The sequence below is a fragment of the Agelaius tricolor genome, unplaced genomic scaffold, assembly GCF_023055355.1.
Source record: "Agelaius tricolor isolate 1412-34295 unplaced genomic scaffold, bAgeTri1.0.p SCAF_3, whole genome shotgun sequence".
Classification (NCBI taxonomy): domain Eukaryota; kingdom Metazoa; phylum Chordata; class Aves; order Passeriformes; family Icteridae; genus Agelaius; species Agelaius tricolor.
Window position 1 is genome coordinate 68,420,585 of NW_027269263.1, and position 19,188 is coordinate 68,439,772.

The 19,188-nt window shown below is 41.0% G+C and overlaps 1 protein-coding gene and 1 long non-coding RNA gene across 5 annotated transcripts in view; one reads left to right on the forward strand and one right to left on the reverse strand.

Moving 5' to 3' along the window:
- The window catches only part of CHCHD3 (coiled-coil-helix-coiled-coil-helix domain containing 3), a 147,333-nt gene extending 130,917 nt beyond the window's left edge, over window positions 1–16,416 (reverse strand). Inside the window, exons 1-2 of one of the 3 annotated variants that reach the window (XM_071424193.1) lie at window positions 16,238–16,416; window positions 14,026–14,095 (exon numbers count right to left, since the gene is read on the reverse strand). In XM_071424193.1, coding sequence (XP_071280294.1) covers window positions 14,026–14,095; window positions 16,238–16,318 — 151 coding nt within the window. In that variant the 5' untranslated portion in view covers window positions 16,319–16,416. The remainder of the gene's footprint in view (window positions 1–14,025; window positions 14,096–16,237) is intronic. The other 2 variants (XM_071424192.1, XM_071424194.1) reach the window with 2 other exon arrangements.
- A 93-nt stretch (window positions 16,417–16,509) lies between these two features.
- LOC139588593 (uncharacterized) lies at window positions 16,510–18,690 on the forward strand. 2 transcript variants are annotated; one of them, XR_011678745.1, is made up of 2 exons: window positions 16,510–16,629; window positions 17,890–18,690. It is a non-coding gene; the product is annotated as an uncharacterized lncRNA (long non-coding RNA). The 2 variants fall into 2 exon arrangements; XR_011678746.1 differs by lacking the exon at window positions 16,510–16,629 and adding an exon at window positions 16,657–17,470.
- Window positions 18,691–19,188: the final 498 nt, after the last annotated feature.

A 19,188-nucleotide genomic window follows, 5' to 3' on the forward strand; every position in this document is an offset into this window, starting at 1 on the left:
AAACCAACATCTGGGCAGTCAAACCATGGATCCATCCAAGGGAAGCTCTCCCATCCCTTGAAGTAGGAATATGAAAACCAACATCAGGGCAGTCAAACCATGGATCCATCCAAGGGGAAGCTCTCCCATCCCTTGAAGTAGGAATATGAAAACCAACATCAGGGCAGTCAAACCATGGATCCATCCAAGGGAAGTTCTCCCATCCCTTGAAGTAGGAATATTTGGGACAGGGCACCTCAGGGCTGCCTTCAGCCCCACCATCTGCCTCAGCTGCTGGCACAGTGAGGGAATTCATGAAAATATCAGCAGGAAAATTCCTGATTGTACCTTAAGGCTCAGAAATATTGGATCAGGAACCTCACGTGCCTGGTGCCTTCCCAGCTCACACACATCAGGGCTCTTCCACAATTAAAACCATTTCCCACCCACATTTCAACTCCAGATGTGTACAATTCAAATATTATAATATGTAAATAGCCTTGATTTATTCTTTCTGCCTAATAAAAGCTCTGGTTTGGTCCAGATCTAAATTCCACAGGCCAAAAATCTTCAGTAAGAACAGAAGGAATTGTTCCCTCAGACACTGCCCAGGGAAGCTGTGGCTGCCCCATCCCTGGAATTGTCCAAGGTTGAGTTGGATGGAGCTTGGAGCACCCTGGGATAGGGGAAGAGATAATTTCAATGTCAATTAAAGCTGTAGGAAATGTATTTGTTGTGTTTAAATCAGGTGGGAAGACAACACCACCATGAAATCTACCCTGCTTTCCTTAATTTTTAGTTCTCAAAGAGAACTGGGAGCAGCATAGAGGAGAAAATAGGAAATTATTTTTAAAAAATTTAGTGGGTTTCAAATACTGCTGTACCTGATCTTTAACCTTATAAATAACCCAAATTAGCCTTGCACTCAATGAAACAATAATGAACCATTCCTTCAGTGCAGCAGCAGAAAGAAAACCCTAAAACCACTAAAAAAGTAATTTCTGTGCTTTAAAACCCAGCATTTAACCTGCTGTGGGTTTCCTTAAATATTATTATTTTTAAAGAGCATTCTCAAGAATAAACTCTACTTTCAGATTCATACAATTTTAACTACCAACACACCCAGCAACTTTTCCACTGAAATTCCCAATTCCAGGCACTTCCTCCAATCAGGAATTCAGTACAAACACAGCTCCCCTCCAAGGACAGAAATTTTTATGAACTGTTAAATATTGGTAATGTGCAGGAATATTTCAGACGAGCTCATAGGCTAATGAAATACAAAAACAATGCAATTAAGTGCGCATAATTTAAAAATATTTAATATTTTACTTTCCAAAGGCGCTCTTGCATAGATTACATTCCCTATTTTCCAATGTAAATGTGGGTATCAATCAATTTATACTAATTTCAATTAGAAACAAGACAGTGCATGGTCTAGAAGAAACAAAACAAAGTCAGTTCCTATTATATTTGGAATATTCTCCTTTCAATATCCCATTAATGTTGGGATAAAGCAAAATACACTGGATTTCTGAGGGGGCTGGAAAAAACAGGATGAGGAGGTTTTCCCCTGTGACTCCTTGAATTAGGTTCTACCTGCCTGTGCTAACAGCTCTGTTTTATAAAAACAATTTGTTTCTGAGATTGACTCCACCAAAAATATGTGGGTTTGACATATTTTTGATAGTTTGAAATATCCTGTCTTGGAAGAGTTGAATTTGATAAACAGGTGACAGACACAGGGATGTTGTGCAAGAGAAAAAACATGAAATATGTTCAATACAACTCAAAATATGGGAGAGCCCATAAAATCAGGTATTTCCCACCAGTAAGTGCAGTGAGTTAAAAAAAGCCAGTTAATATAAATTCCCCTAATTTTTAGTTTCTGCAGGAACTCCTGCTGTGTGGATAAATGATTGTGTGGAGTTTTAACGTGACTTTTTCAATTTTTCTCGATGCCCCTGGAAGGGAGGGAATTATTTCAACCAAAACTTCTTCATAACCCCCAACTCTGTAATCAAATATAGAGATAATAACTTGTTATTTGAAGTCATTTTGCCCTCCTGTTAATTTAAAATAATTAATAAAAATAATGAAACAGAAGTATCAGACACCTTTAAAATACCATCCCTGCCTTCAACTGAATACAGCAGTGGAGAAAATTCCCATTTCACCTGTTTCAGTAATCCCTGCTCCACACACAGAGGAAGGCTTTTCTTGTGGAACACAATGGATAAAAGCATCAGGATTCCATAATTCAACATTAAAAAAATAATCATCATATTGTAAGCAACGATAAGAAGGATTTGATGATTCTGCTTTCAAGAGGATTAAGCATGTGGTGTCCTTTCAGGACAGTTTAAGTTGTCCACTTCCTGATCTTTATGGTTCAGAAGTTTATTGTAAAGCTATTTTATCTGACAGTGCAGGGAAATTTACTGGTGTTCTTTTCATCTTCTAGGGGAAAAAAAATCTGTTTTAAATTCTTTCACGTGTATTTCAACAAACTCCTTCTACCACTGCAGAGAACAGGGAAATAATTACGGATTTTTACACGTAGCAGATAAGTAAAAAAGGGTTTTTTAACTGAAACATCTCTTAGAAGTCACAACTAATGCCAACCACTCCTGCTCAGTCCAACATTCCCAAATAGCCCTGCACTGCCAGGGCTACAAAAATAGCAAATTTTGATGTTCAGCTCATCTGCCACCATCATCTCTAAGGAGGAATCTCCAGCTGGGATTGTGCATCAGCAGTGGCATTGAAAAGTCATCCTTGGCCCATTTCAGCTCTGGCCTGGAGCCACTTTGGGCAGGAAAAAGGAGATCACAGAGCTGCTCATCACTCACTCACAGAGACATTTTTATACCTTTCCATGGGCAGAAACACTGGCTCCAAGCGTGGAATTTTACTGAAAACTATTCACATTCCAACTCTTTGTGGGACAGGTGGCTCTGCTTTTATAGACCAGCACACCCCAAACCTGCACCCAGCACTCATTTTGGCTCATGTTAATTAAAGCCATTCATTAAGTTGTTCCTTGATGCCATAGATCAAATGTGTGTGACATTAATTCTTTTTTTTAAAGTGGGGACATTGGCCCACAGAAGGTCCTGCATCCCTGGAATGTCCAAGGCCAGGCTGGACAGGGCTTGGAGCAACCGGGGACAGTGAAAGGTGTCCCTGCCCATGGCACAAAATAATTATTAAAGTCCTTCCAAGCCAAACCAGTCCATAATTCTGTTATGTTAAGGGTCTTTTCCTACCTAAATGAGTGAGGAAATCCAGCAAGAAGGAGGATGGAAAGAATAATGCAGAATTTTAAAAGCGTTGGTAAGGTGGAAGGGGAAGCGGTGAGACTCAGAGAAGCAAATCTACAATTAAACCAGGAAAAGACAAGAATGATGGAAAAAGAAAGTGAACAAGAATGGTGGAAAAGGTGCTTTAAGAGAGGTTTTGTAACCATTCTGCAGCAGATCCACATCCAGTATGATTTTTCCCCATCTGTCCTAAGCACATTCCTCTGAGGAAGCTTTTAGGAATGCCACAAAACTCTGCAACAGTGCCACTGACACCATTCCCAAGATATCAACAAACATGTCAATAAATTCATTGTAATAAATTGTAACTGTTAATAATTGTAACTGTTAATATATTGTAATTGTTAATATATTGTGATTGTTAATATATTGTAATTGTTAATAACAATTGTAATTGTTAATGAATTATCCTTGTCATATCTACCTCTGTGGCTAAAACTGCTTAATAACTTTCAAAGCTATTCTGGGGGAGAAAAACATAAGAGTCCATAATCCTTTTTTTTTTTTTTTTTTTTGTGAAAAAAAAACAAGCAGTGGAAGTGTCCTTACAGGTAAAGGTTAATGAAAGAAAAAAGAAGATAACACTCATCAATAGCTCTGCTGATCCCATTAAACAGATTTCTCAGTGGTTGGAGTTGCATGGCAAGATAAATCAGGATATCAAGCTTCCACATTGTACATTTAAAGCCATTTAACACTAAATTTTAAAGGGATTTAAAAAATGTTCCCAGTAGAAGGTGAATATTGAGAAAAGTAAAACAGGTGACTATCTCCATATCAAGTCCTAATTTCATTTATCGATGACAGGGGCACCAAAAGGCTGCACAAATTCTGAAAGCAATCACTCCATCTCAAACTGGGGACAAAGAAAGCAGCAGTGAGAAATAAGTGGATCTTTAGGAGCTGTTGTGGCGTGCTCAAATCTCATCTCCTGTTCATTCAGTCAGCTGATAACAAGAGGCTGCTACAAAGGATCCAGCAGAGCAGAGCAAAGCAGAATTGTACCATTTGTTTATTCAGCTCTGATGGAAAGTGCAGCACGTTCAGGTTTGGAATTGCTGACTGGAAAAGGGATGAGGGAAAGAATTTAAACATTTGTACAACGTCCTGGACATGAGAATCCCTTTTAAAAAGGAGAATTTTCAAGAATTTCTTGCCTTGAAGACAAGATTTCCATAGTCCAACAGCCCACAGAGCAGCTTGTTTTGGAGAATAATCTGGAAGTGAATTCAGTGACCAAGTGGGAAAAAACATTTATTTCATGTAATATTAACAACAGGAGCCAAGAAGTCAGCTTGGAAATAGCCAATATTCACATTTCAAATATCTGCACCCTCAAGGAACTCCTAGAAAGGATTTATTTCTCCCAAGGAAACTGGAGGTGATTTATACACTTTGTGATGCTTTTTCTCCAACTCCAGCCAAAGCAGCTTTTTTTATTGAATTATTTTATTATTATCAGCACACAGCTACAGCATTGTCAACTTTGAAATGTGTGTTTTCAGCCCAATATCCAGGCCTGTATTGCTGCTTTTAATAATAACTGAAAACAGGCTGCAAACAATATGTAATTATGATGTTTATGGTTATTTTCATTATTCAGAAATGGTATAAAAATAAAAGATAATGCTGAAATGCTTGAAGTTCTCACAACATCATTAATCCAACACCTGCATTTTTAATGATCTGCAATGAGATCTGCTAATCAAAATCACTTGTGCCAATGACTGGTCTCAGTTGATGAAATACTTACTAAAAATGGTGGTTTTTTAGTGCTACAAATTGTAAGCAGGAAGAAAACCAAGGTACTACAGGGGAAAAAAAGAGGCTGAAGAGTTGAAATATGAAAATCTTAAGGAGAAAGAATAATTTGATTATCACAAAGATGCTCCCAGAGAATTCAGGAATTACTAAGGTTCACTTTGAGTGGAACATTCTATTTTCTTCAGAGTAGAATAAAAAATCTTCTGAGTAGAATAAAAGCAAAAATAAATGTGTTCAACACAGGCACAGAAACACAAAACCACTGAGTTCTGACCAACATGATCTGGTATCAGTGGTGCTCCTCCCAAAATTCCAGCTTCCTTAGGTTTCTGTTTAACACCAAAATCACTCTTCTGAATAGCCACTGTCTTTTAATTCTTCCTACCCATTTCTCCTGATATTTTCCTTTTTTTCCTCCTTAAATTTCCTAAGTTGGTGCCATGTCCCCTTGTGGAGAAATGTCAATCAGTAGGATCAGGGATAATGCAGATTTTGATCAAGGATAAACTGCTTCCCTCTCCTGGATGGGGGAAAAGGAGAGGGGAAAAAGGAGGGGGAAAAGGAAAGAAAGGAAAAGGAAAGAAAGGAAAAGGAGAAAAGGAAAAGGAAAGAAAGGAAAAGGAGAAAAGCAAAAGGAGAAAAGGAAAAGGAGACAAGGAAAAGGAGAAAAGGAAAAGGAGACAAGGAAAAGGAGAAAAGGAAAAGGAAAGAAAGGAAAAGGAAAGAAAGGAAAAGGAAAGAAAGGAAAAGGAAAGAAAGGAAAAGGAGAAAAGGAAAAGGAAAGAAAGGAAGAGGAAAGAAAGGAAAAGGAGGAAAAGGAAAAGGAGAAAAGGAAAAGGAGGAAAAGGAAAGAAAGGAAAAGGAAAAGGAAGAAAAGGAAAGAAAGGAAAAGGAAAGAAAGGAAAATGAAAGAAAGGAAAAGGAAAAGGAAGAAGAGGAAAGAAAGGAAAAGGAAAAGGAAGAAAAGGAAAGAAAGGAAAAGGAAAGAAAGGAAAAGGAAAGAAAGGAAAAGGAAAGAAAGGAAAAGGAGAAAAGGAAAAGGAGAAAAGGAAAAGGAAAGAAAGGAAAAGGAAAGAAAGGAAAAGGAAAGAAAGGAAAAGGAGAAAAGGAAAAGGAGGAAAAGGAAAAGGAGGAAAAGGAAAAGGAGGAAAAGGAAAAGGAGGAAAAGAAGGAAAAGGAGGAAGAGGAAAGGAAGGAAGAGGAAAGGAGGAAAAGAGGAGGAAACCAAAAGTGAAGCATCTTGGACAAACCTTCAACTCCTTCAGTGAAAAGTTCCAGAGATAAAAGGAGAAGCAGAACCTTTCTGGGAAGGAACCATCTCCCACTCTAAAAAAGCAGCTGAGATTAAATGCTTGTTTTTATGTGATTAACATGAGGTGAAATCAAACGTGCTTAATGAAGCTAAAAATGAGAATCTGATAAATTGGCTCTGTGAAGCATTGCCAGAGGCACACAATAAACCTTGCAAAAAACAAGAAAAGGGAAGAAATGTCCTTTCCTTACTCCTTAAATTTCTATTTCAACCAACAGGTAGGAATATCTGAAGCCCAATTTCCAGCCTGGTGTTGGCCAAAACTTTCATATGATATCATTGAAAGTCAAAGAGTTCAGAACACAAGCAAAGCAGGATGGGGGGAAAAACTGTGGCAAGAAAAGTTTTTCCCATTCCCCTGAGGCTGAGGAAAAGGATCTCTAAGTGGTACCTGCTGTTTAACTAAAAAACAACTGCACAAAGCTTTCAAGCAGCAGCACCAACAAAACACTTAACCTGCCTCAGCTGACAAGTGATGAAGAGCTTTAGGAACACTTTGCTGCAGCCTGAAGATGAAAGAATATAAAACAAAGCTTTTCTTTTCATCTTAATGCGATTAAATCGTCCATTTAAAGGGCTTTTTTCTACCACACTGAGGAGTCTCTGGCTGTAAATAAACTGGGATGGGAAGAAAAGTAGCAATTTACTATTAAACCTAAAGGTTTTAGTAGGTGGAGGTCTCCTCGTGCTGCTGAAGGGGTGTTATAGCTAACAAGTGCTATTTTTCAATAATACACAAGAAACAAATGCACTTAAACTCCTCTGCTCCTCAGTCAGTGCAGAGATAAATTTGGATAAGAATATCTGGTGTGCTATAAAACCAGAGAGGATTCTACAGAGCTGAATGACAATTTCCTTGCTTGGTGCTATCAAGACTGGTGTTGGTAAAATCAAACAGCTCTAATTTACTCATTGGGTTTATCTCCTTCAAATGGTCAATGGTTTTTATTTTGTTCTTGAAGATTAAAAAAAAAAAATCATTCAAACTGCTCGAAATGACTTCTATTCCAACAATCCCTTAAATTACAAAGCTCTTTATCTGAGCCAACTATCTGGGCTTTCTGACCTATAATCCCAGGAAGGTCTCTGAAGGACAAAGGAGGAATAGGACAGAACACAGACAATTCTGCAAGAACACACGTGGCACATTTCTGACAAAGACAAATGGGTCCCAAAAAGGCATTTTCTGATTTTTAATGCATGAAGTAACCAAAACTAAGGAAAAATGAAAGGAAAAAAAATGTTGTTAGATAGGTTTTTAATTAATTTTAACATCTATAAAAACCCCCAAACTCAAAAACCCTACCATGCAAGTCTGGCTCATAAACAGGAGATAAACTCTGGCTGCATTTTCAGCAAGCTCAGCCTAAGGCTGGGCTCAAAGTCCTAAAGCTTTGCCAGGATTTAACTACAAAAACAATTTACTCAGAACTAGTAAAATGCAATGGCACCACTTCCATCCATAAATGCATCAAGATCTAATCCTTAAAACTCATTATTTCCTGATGTTTTGCAAAGGGCTCCATTAACTTAACTCTTCCTCCTGAATTGAGCTTAGCAGAAATTAATACAAAAATCACACTAGAAATTAATACAAAATTCACACTAGAAATTAATACAAAAATCACACAAAAGCCACAACAGCTGTTTTCCAAAATGATTTTCCTGCTAAGCACTGGAAGATGAGGCTTTAACAAGCACAAATCTCGTGCTCCCACATGAAAAAGCAGAAGGTTTTAACTTTTAACTCACAAGCCATTGCTAAGCAAATACTTTGGATGTGCTTGTTAAACAGCAGCTATGACAAAAATCCCTTTATTTGTGTGCTACACAAGATTTGGAGAGGCAATGTCTGCACTCAGCAAACCCTAATAGAGCACAGGCAGCCTAAAGCAGAATAGCATGAAATTTAATTTCCCCAAATCCACCAGAGACCCAAAAAGCACATGGAAGGCAGTACATAAAAATTACCTGTTTCTAAGAATAGATGGAAACAAAAAGCGACATTTATAAATGAAGGCTCCTTGAAAAATAAATTCTGCCTCTCTGCAAGAAGCCACACACAGAAAATCATTTGTAAAAGGCAAAAAGCTACAAAAGAAAGTGGCTGTCACTGCAATGAGTGTGCCTGAGACCTATTTACTTCCACATATGAGGACAGGACCTGGCACATTCAGGGCCATTTCAGGAAATTTCAATTTCCTTGAAATTTTATCTGGAATAGCCCAAGTTTTCCATCAGTTGTAAAATAAGAAACTATTAAATCAATTAAATGCCCCCCTGATATCTGACAATAGGCATGGGATAAATTGGCTTGCACCCTGGCAGTCTTTTAGGGAAAGAAAACAAAACCACAGCCCAAGGCCACAGATTGAAATACTGAATTCCTCCATTTGCAGAACCCTTGGAAACTCAGAATTTGTTCCTTTAGTTCCCTTTCCAACACTGAGTAACAACCAATAAAGCAACAGTGGGAGCAGAAGGGGGGCTGGGAATCACTCAGTGCAATTCCAGCCCACACAGGGGGCACTTTTCCCATTCAGAGTCGAGCAGGATGATAAAATTCCAAGGAAAGAAACAAAAAGAGGTAGGGGCAGACAGAGAAATCCATGCTACATTTAGCTTGGCCAAACTGCACAGTGGCACAAACACAGAATTTCAGAATGGGATGGGATGGATTTTGCAGTTTTCAGCTGGTCCAGTCCCCCCTGCCAGGGACAACTTTAACTTCAGGGGGTTCCAGCCTGGCCTTGGGCACCTCCAGGGAAGCCAGAGCCAGGCACAACTTCCCTCCTTTGCCAGGAACTCCCCACCCTCACTGGAAAAAACCTCCTTCAATCCAAATCTGTATCATGTCAAACTCTGGGTTCATGTTAACACAAGTGGCATTTCTTGGAGCATGTTTAAATCTATTTAATTCTGTATTTAAGCTGCTCTGGTGGTTTAAATCACTGCACACCACGTTAGGATCCTGGTGCTGTCCACAGGGGTCTGAGGATGAGGGAAGAGATGAGGATCTGACTCCATGTTTCAGAAGGCTGAGTTATTATTTTATGATCTATATTATATTAAAACTATACTAAAAGAATAGAAGAAAGGATTTCATCAGAAGGCTAGCTAAGGATAGAAAAGGAATGAAAACAAAATCTTGTGACTGACCAGAGAGTCTGAGCCAGCTGGGCTGTGATTTGCCATGAATTAGAAACAACCCCATGAGCCCAATCCCAGATGCACCTGTTGCATTCCACAGCAGCAGATAACCATTGGTTACATTTTGTTCCTGAGGCCTCTCAGCTTCTCAGGAGGAAAAATCCTCAGGAAAGTTTATTTCAGAAAATATCATGGCTACAGTTAGGATAATGAGCAGATGAGGTTCCTTGTGACATCAATTAGAGGTTAAAATATCACATTTGCAGGGGATGTTCCAACACCTTTTGCCTTTTATTCCTGCTTGCCTTTAGTGTAAAATCCCTCATTGCAGGGGATGTCCCAGCACTCAGAAAGTTACATATTAATATAATATATAATCATATAAACATAATAAATATAAAATTAAATATAGTAAATATAAATATAAAATATATAATTATATATTATGTTATATTTATATTTATTATATTTATTTATATTTAAGCTGTTCTGGTGGGGAGTTCCTTGTGGATTAAATCACTGCACACCACGTTAGGATAATGAGCAGATGAGGTTCATTGTGACATCAATTAGAGGTTAAAATATCACATTTGCAGGGGATGTTCCAACACCTTTTGCCTTTTATTCCTGCTTGCCTTTAGTGTAAAATTGCAGAGGATGTCTCAGCACTCAGAATAGCACCAAAACCAGGCAGCCCAGAGGTGCAGGGCTGCTGAAATCCCAACAGCAGATTCAAAATGCTGCTTGGGAATGAGACAAATGTTGGGAATACAGGACCAGCTTTTTCATTCATGCCTTGCAAGATGAAAATTCACCAGGTTCTGGATGGTCATGGAATAGTTTGGGCTAGAAGAGACCTTAAATCCCATCCAGTGCCACCCCCTGACACAGCAGGGCCACCTCCCACTGTCCCAGGCTGCTCCAGCCCTGTCCACCCTGGCCTTGGACACTGCCAGGGATCCAGGGGCACATTCCTTTTACACAATTATGGATATTTTCCATATTCAATTCCCTGATTTGCCAGTTTTTCCCTGGAATTCCAGCACCATTTGACAAGGGCTTACCCAGCCACCTGAAAGCACCCACAGCACACCCTGCACATCACCAGGACAGCAAAAACTTTAATTCCAGCAGCACTTCCTCCATCTCCAATGCAGAATTCCATCCTCCCTATTCTCCTGCAATCCAATAACAGGAATGTCAACTCCACTAAAAATCTGCTGTTCCACTGCCAGCACTGCAACTTTGGCACCTTTAGCAACCTGGTGAGTTACAAAACATTTCACCTTTGGAATAATAAAACACTTCCTTTAACTCAAAAGATATCAAGGCACCTCACTGAAAAGGAATGTTATTATTATTAATAATAGTATTATTATTATCATTACATAATAATAATAATAATAATAATAATAATAATAATATAATATTGAAATATTGAAATATATTATACTATTATAATACTATAATATTATATTATTATTAGAATCTATTATACTATTATATTGTAATATAATATTATTATTATTAGAAATATTATAAATATACAATAGACAAATATATATTATCATGTATTATAGATATATATTGATATGTAATGTAATAATACAGAATATAATATTATATAGGGATATTGTTATATATTAATATATAATATTATATCAATAATAATATTAATAATATATAACAATACATAAATTTTGATATATATAATATTATATTTTTTATTATTTATTCTTCTTATTATGGGTATTATTATTAATAATAGTAATATGAATTTATATCAAGAAAATAATGGCCTTTCAGGCTATCAGTGATCCATAATCTGAGTGTTGCCTGAGGCTTCTACTCCATTTATTTCAGGTTTCCAGTACAAGTTTAAAACACAATTTAGGAAGAATTCCCAGAGCTGTAAATAGAGGAGGGCAAATAAAAACAAATGCAAAACCCAAGCTCTCCTGGCTCCTGCTGCAGGAAAAAAGGTGGAAAATCCACATCAGGAACTTCTGAGCTTCCCAGGTGTCTCACAGCAAAGGGAATCAACCCAAGCACTGCCAAACTTCTGGGTTTTTTCCTGTTCTAAAAATAAGAGGAGTTCTAGAAAGTAACATCACAAATGTCAGTTTATTTCATCTTTCAGTTCATGCAGAGAAAAAGTGCTGCTGGAACAAAAAAGGTGGATGGAAGCAATTAATACATGAAAGGGCAAAGAACTGCCAGGGTTTATTTGCAGAGGAGTCTTGCTTAACTGGCAGAAATTCAGCCCAATTCTCTAAACTTCCAGGTGCTCCCAAAAACTGAGAACACAAAGTAATTCTCACAAGCAATACTGCAGAGCCTCTCTCTTATTTCTCCTCAGACATTCCAGTTTTAAATTCAGTTTTCCATGCAGTATCCAGCTATCCAGAATTACTAATATCATCAGGACATGCTGCAACTCTTCAAATACATTAAATTTAAAATTCATAATCCTGATTTTTCTGAGGACTGGGATGTGCAGGAATAGGATGTCCTTAAGGATCTCCCCCTTTCCCCAAATGTGTCCCTGAAAGCTTTCCCCTGTGTGACCTCACAACCAAAAGATGAAGTTTGTTCTCCTAAAGTTCACTTAAATCCTGGGTTTGTTTCCAACTGGAACCCAAGGCTTGAAATCCTCACATCCCAATAATCTCTTTACATGTTCCTGACACAAGGTATCCACTGAAACTCCACCCAAAACCAGACAGCAGCACAAAAAAAGAAACCAAACTACAAAAATTCATCCATGAAAACCAGCAAGGTGTGACCCAGCTCCTGAGAGGCACCAGCAGGGCTTATTTCACTTCACCCCTACACAATATTTTGTGATATAAATCAGCCTTGGCTCATTTATTTAATGAAGACATAATAATAAATACAGTGAAAAAAAAGGAGAAAAATCCTCTGTGTCCTTAATAGAATCTGTTTCTGCAAAGGGGAAAAAAATTACTGTCTGAGCTACTGACACTCTTGATAATTTAAGCATTTTTTCTTCTTTTTTTCCCCTAATAAACTATTAGTTTTTCCAATATGTACTAAGCTAAAATGAATTAAAGCATTCCCTCTGTCTGAAGCTTTAGGTATAATACACACCCAGAAAAAAAAAATAAAATTAAACCTTGCTGCCTGACCAAATTACTTTCCATCAATATTGCTTTAGGAATCACAGACAGACTTGAAAGATTTTACACTTGTTAAATATTTTAGTGCATTTAATATTACTCAGAAGCCAGCAAGTGAGCCAAGCAAGCTGAGATGCTTTCAGACATTGTCTTTAGATGTAAGTGGATGTAATTTCATTTCTGACCCCAAACTGAAGTCAATAAATTCATCATTATTGGCAAGCAACAAGACACACATTCTTCCATGGAACTTAATCCATTATTCCTCCACCAAAAGCTACCAGAGGTTGCCTGGAAGAAAGGGCTGGGTTTAAGAACTTTAATGTTTCTCCCTCCAGGCATCTTTTCTTATTTTTGTAAAGTGTTATTTGTCTGGGATACAGAAGCACTTCCCCAAAATCACAAGTTCTTCAAGGAAAAACACATTTAATGTTTTCTAAGCTTGGGAAGGTCCAGCAATTCATGGAATCCTGGAATGGCTTGGGTTGGAAGGGACCTTAAAGGGCTTTTAATTCCACCCCTGCCATGGCAGGGACAGCTCCCCCTGTCCCAGGCTGCTCCAGCCCCAGGGTCCAACCTTGGACATTGCAGGGATCAGGGGCAGCCCCAGCTGCTCTGGGAATCCCTTCCCAAAATCCCAGCCCAGTCTCCCTCTCCAGGGAATTCCCTCCATTCCCAGCTCTCCCAGCCTGGGATTGGATCCATCCCCACCCCGACTCCTCTCTAGGAAGGGATTTTGGGATCCGGGGGCTTCACTGGGAATCTCAGGACTCCAGGAAGGGTCTCCCTCCCCTTTTCCATCCCCAACTTCCATAAAAATCCCTCAGGATAGATTCTGAGTGTCCCAAATCCCAGAATCCCAGAGCAGTTTGGGTGGGAAGGGACCTCCAAGCTCATTCCAGGGCCACCTCCCCTGTCCCAGGCTGCTCCAATCCTTCCTTGGACATTCCAGGGACCCAGGGCATGTAGGATTCCAACACTTCCCAAACTAAAAGTCAGTTTTGATTAAAGGACCAAGAATATTCCCTTCAGAAGGGAAGGGAAAATTCCCTTTCCCTTCAAGACATATTTGGATATTTGCATGTTCTGGGCAGTTTTGGAGTTTTTAAAATCTTTAACAATGGATAACAGTGTGGAAAACCAACTCTAATTTGTGTTTTACACTTGAATATCAGGCAGAAAAGAAAACCAAGAGGAATTAACTCCTCCATCAGTCCACAAGCTAAAAATGAGCCGAAAAATTAATGTCAAAAAAACCCATCCCTGTGAAAGGGCAATGAGTTCACTGGGATGCTCTGAAGGGCAAATCTGATTTGTTTTTTGCCATGAAAAGCTGAGAAGGAGGAGCCAAGCTCACCTGCCCCTCGGTGCTGTCTGCCACTGCCTGAGGAGGGCTCCTTCATGCGATCGATGACGCTGTCAGAGAGCTGCAAAACACAACCAAGGAAACTTCAGCTCCTTCCTGTCCCCATTTCCCCTCCAAATGGAGGAAAACCCCATAAAAACACAGCCTGCAGCCTCTCTGCAACACATGGCAGCTGCTCCAATTCAACCCCCAACATAAACAGTGCCCTTCAATGTTCAGAGCACTCCCCTCACAAAAAAAGCAGAATAAAATTATTTTGGTGCTCAAAGAGGACACAGGGAAGAGTAAAGGAAATAAAACACTTTTGGGTGTGTTGCTGGTAATTAATCAGTGGTTTTGCCTTTCTCTGTGATTTAATTTGCCTTTCTGAGATGCAGAGCACTCAACCCAGATGAAGAATTTCATCCTGGGAAAGCCCTGCAAGGACTTGTGCAACACAGGTGTCACAGTGGAACACAAAGTTCATTCTGATGTTGACACAAGCACAGAAAAATATTCAAATGGTGCAGAACCCATCAGGGTAAGAGCAGCCTCCAATTCCACATCTATGGAAGCCCATGGACAACATTAACAAAAGGGAAAGAATTATTAGCATAAGAACTTCTGGATTCCAACTTCTGTCATCCAAGCACAGAATTATTTAGGTTGGAAGAGACCTTAAAGAGTTTGAATTCCATTCCCTGCCAGGGCAGGGACGTATTTCACTGTCCCAGGGTGCTCCAAGCCCTGTCCTTGGGCATTTCCAGGGATCCAGGGGCAGCCCCAGCACATGAGCACATGAGCATGAACATTTCAGAGCACATGAACCCCACTGTGGAGAATATATAAATTACATTACATTTATATCCCTGTCACCTATTTACTCAAGAGCATTAAATGACCAGAAATGGAAAACATCAGATTGCTGAAACAGAATGAACTCTCAGGGCTCCTCCTGCACCTCTCCTCCCTAAAAAGCAGCAATAAATGATAAATTATTATCACTCCTGCTAGGGGCCACACAGTGTCTGACATGGAAACAACTCCTAAGCTGCAGGAATTCCTGAAGTTTGTTGGGTCACAAGTTCTGGGGTGCCCCAATCCTTCCTTGGATGTGAAAAACGCCAATCATTTGTTTTTGGAGTTTTAAAAGTTTAAGAGTAATAAAATGATTATAAAAATAGTAATATAACTAGAGTAATAATAATTTTGGACAATTTGAATTAGGACAATAGGAGATAATAAAAACAGAGTTATGGACAGTCCGGGTACCTTTTCTGAGCAAAATAAGCCCAAAAAAGGACACAGTTAACAGAGGATTAACCCTTAAAAGCAACAGCCTGTTGCATATTCATACACCTCATCCATGATGCATAAATTCCATTCAAACACAGGATTCTGGCTGGGCAGGGTCAGCTTCTTCCTCTAAATCCTAAAAGTGCCCTCGAGGCAGGAAGAAGTTCATTTCTTTTGATAAGAGGGCAATAAATTCTTTTTCTCTGAAAGATTCGGGTGTCCTGTGGCTGCTGTCTCGCTGCAAGTCCTTTCTTTAAAAAAAGTATCCTACACAGCATAGTTTCTATTTTAACATTTTTTATAACCTAAAACTATATTTAGCAGGCTACTTAAGAGAATTACTACAGCATAACTTTCTAACACAACACATATAATATTCGTTTGAATATTTGTGAAAAGCCAATCATAAAATAGGCATTTTTCACACGGGACATCCCAGGGATCCAGGGGCGTTACAGACAGCAGGGGTGGGTGGCATTGCTGCCACCTGCCCTGGAGCTGGACGCGGCTGCCCCTGGATCCCTGAAATGTCCAAATCCAGGCTGGACAGGGTTTGGAGCAGCCTGAGACAGTGGCAGCTGTCCCTGCCATGGCAGGGGTGGCACTTTAATGTCCTCGCAAGGCCAGCCGGGCAGTGAGCGGTGGCACACACAGTGAAGGTGGATCCAAGGCGTGCAGGGCAGGACATGGCAAAGGGAGGAGCTCCATGTGGAGGTCAGGCAAAGACAAACGCAGCTCCTGCAGCCGCACGGAGCCCCCAGAACGGCCCACACGCTCCTTATCCCCCCCGAGAGGGGAAATCCCTGAGGGCAGCGGGAAGCGAGCGGGGGCAGCCATTGGGACACGGGGGAGGGACAGTGGGAAGGGGAGCCGCGGGCAGGCCGAGCCCGCAGCGCTGCGGCGAGCCCCGGGCCGGCCCCGCGCTCACCCGCACGCCCTTGACCACGGTGATATTCTCATTCTCGTCCGCCTCGAAGGTGACGCGCCGGGTGCTGCCGCCGCCGCCCATCTCGGCCCGCGGACACACGGACGGCCCCAAGGAGACTCGGCGAGCACGCTGCCAGCGCGCCCCGCAGCAACGCCGCTGCCCATTGGCCAGGCGAGCCGCCCCGCCCGTAGAACGCCGCTCCCTATTGGCTGAGCCGGCGCGTCGCTATAGAAACGGCGCGGCCCGCCCCTGCCGGGGAGAGACAGGTACCCGGAAAGGTGCGGGAAGTTTTTCGGGGCGAACTTCACGTGGGGCGCGAGGACTACAAGTCCCGTGATGCTCCGCGGAGGGAGGAAGCGGGAGGGGCGTGCCCATCGCGCGGTGCGCGCTGGGTAATGTAGTCATGGCCGTCCCTGAACTGCGCGGTATCCGAGCTCCTCCAGCACCTCCGGGGTGCTGAAAATCCTCTGAGGAGCGGCTGAGGGAGCTGGGAAGGGGCTGAGCCTGGAGCAAAGGAGGCTCAGGGGGACCCTTGTGGCTCTGCACAAGTCCCTGCCAGGAGGGCACAGCCGGGGGAGTCGGGCTGTGCTCCAGGGAACAGGGACAGGAGCAGAGGGAACGGCCTCAGGCTGGGCCAGGGCAGGTTTAGGTTGGATATTAGGAAAGGTTTCATCCCTGAAAGGGCTGTCCAGCCGTGGCACAGCTGCCCAGGCAGGGGCAGAGTCCCCATCCCTGCAGGGATTTCAGAGCCCTGGGGATGTGGCACTTGGGGACATGGTCAGTGTTGGCCTTGGCAGGGCTGGGAATGGTTGGACTCGATGTTCTGGGAAGGCTTTTCCAGCCTAAACCATTCCACGTGTGAAAAATGCCTATTTTATGATTGGCTTTTCTCAAATATTCCAATCAATATTATATGTATTGTGTTAGAAAGTTATGCTGTAGTAATTTTCTTAAGTAGTGTGTTAAATACAGTTTTAGGTTATAACATAAGGTTAAAATAGAAACTATGCTATGTAGGATACTGTTTTTCTAAAGAAAGGACTCACACCAGATAGCAGCCACAGGACACCTGAATCTTTCAGAGAAAAAGAATTTATTGCCCTCTTATCAAAAGAAATGAACTTCCTCTTGCCTTGCTCAGCCATGAAGAAGCTGGTTAGGATTCAGAGGAAGAAGCTGACACTGCCCAGACAGAATCCTGTGTTTGAATGGAATTTATGCATCATGGATGAGGTGTATGAATATGCAACAGGTTATTGTTTTTAAGGGTTAATCCTCTGTTAACTGTGTCCTTTTTCAGGCTTATTTTGCCCAGAAAAGGTACCCAGACATCCATAACTCTTTGTTTTTATTGTCTCGTATTGTCCTAATCCAAATTGTCCAAAATTATTATTACTCTAATTATATTGCTATTTTAATAACCATTTAATTACTCTTAAACTTTTAAAACTCTAAAAACAAGTGATTGGTGTTTTTCACACAGGGTTCCCTGCTGTGCTGAGGGGTGAGAGCTCCAGGGCCTTGCTGCACCCTGGGCCTGGGCTGGTGCCTCATTCCCTTTTCCACATGAAATTCCCATTAGCACCGTCCCTTTGGGCATGTCATTTCCTTTCCAGCAGATTAATAATGTTATTAATGAATTGTCTTTTCAGCCTGCAAGATAAACTGCATCTAGCTCTGGCCAGTCTGGGAACCTCTCTTTCCTCCTGAAGTCCCAAATCTTCTGCTGGTCAAATGCTACCAAACACCAACAACCACGATATTTGGGAAACTTCCTCTTTGCTTCTTTTCCCCTTCCAAGTCCTTCATTTCTTGGCTCAAGGAGGGAAAGGCTATTTGCACCAAAGTGATCCCAAAACCTTCCCCTCCCCTTTGTCCCAAGGTGGGTTTTGCACAATCCCAGCAGCTTTTTGCAGCCTTTGTGAGCTGCCACATCTCATTTCTCTGTCCCCACACCACCACCAGCATCAATAGAGCTGCTCCTGCCTCCTTGATCCATTTCCAACCCATTTTTATTTGGATATAAAGTGTCTGTCAGCCACTGGCTGCCTTCCTTGGGGCTTAAGATCTTGCTGATGGCCACTTTGCTACCAAATAAAAATTGCTGGGGAATATTTCAAGGGCACAAAGCTGTTCTCCTGAGGGGTGTGATGTGATGTTTATGGGCTGTTTTTATAGATGTTAAACCACTTTCTGTGAGGGGGCACTGTTAAGAATTCACCATCCCTGAATTTTTTTTTTTTTCACAGAATAAATGTGGATCTCTCTGTCTTCATTCTGAGCACTGTTAAGAATTCACCATCCCTGAAACTGGGGTTTTTTTCACAGAATAAATGTGGATCCCTCTGTCTTCATTCTGAGCACTGTTAAGAATTCAACATCCCTGGAACTGTTTTATTTTCACAGAATAAATGTGGATCTCTCTGTCTTTATTTTGAGCACCAACAAACTGATGGCAATGAGTTTTCTTTATTTTTCTCCTCTGGGAATGTTTTTAAAGGGTCAAATTGTGTTTATTCAGTGAGTGATGGCACTTGTGGAAATGCTCAGCTCCAAATCAGAAGCAGCTCTTCCCAATTTATTTGGCAGAGTCCAGACACAACCCTTGCCTCACTGAACAGGAAGATTTATATTTAGGAATTAAGGTTTTAACAACAGCTCTTTCCTACCAGGGGCTTTTTATGATTGTTTTCTATGGCTGGAAATTACAGAACATATGCAGAGATTTCAGCAGGAGGGTTAAAAAAAAGGGACAAATGGGCAGAATTAAATCTCAAAATGGCTTTGGGTGATTTTGCTGTGTCTGGGAAGTTCAGTGGCAGTGGAAAGAGCAGGACTGAGGTACCCCAGAATTTATGGCTCCCCTCTAATAGGTGGAAATGAAAGAGTCTTTGCTGCAGGCCAGGGCTATCTATATGTCAGGAGCTTCTCTCTGTGGGCTGTCAGGCCCA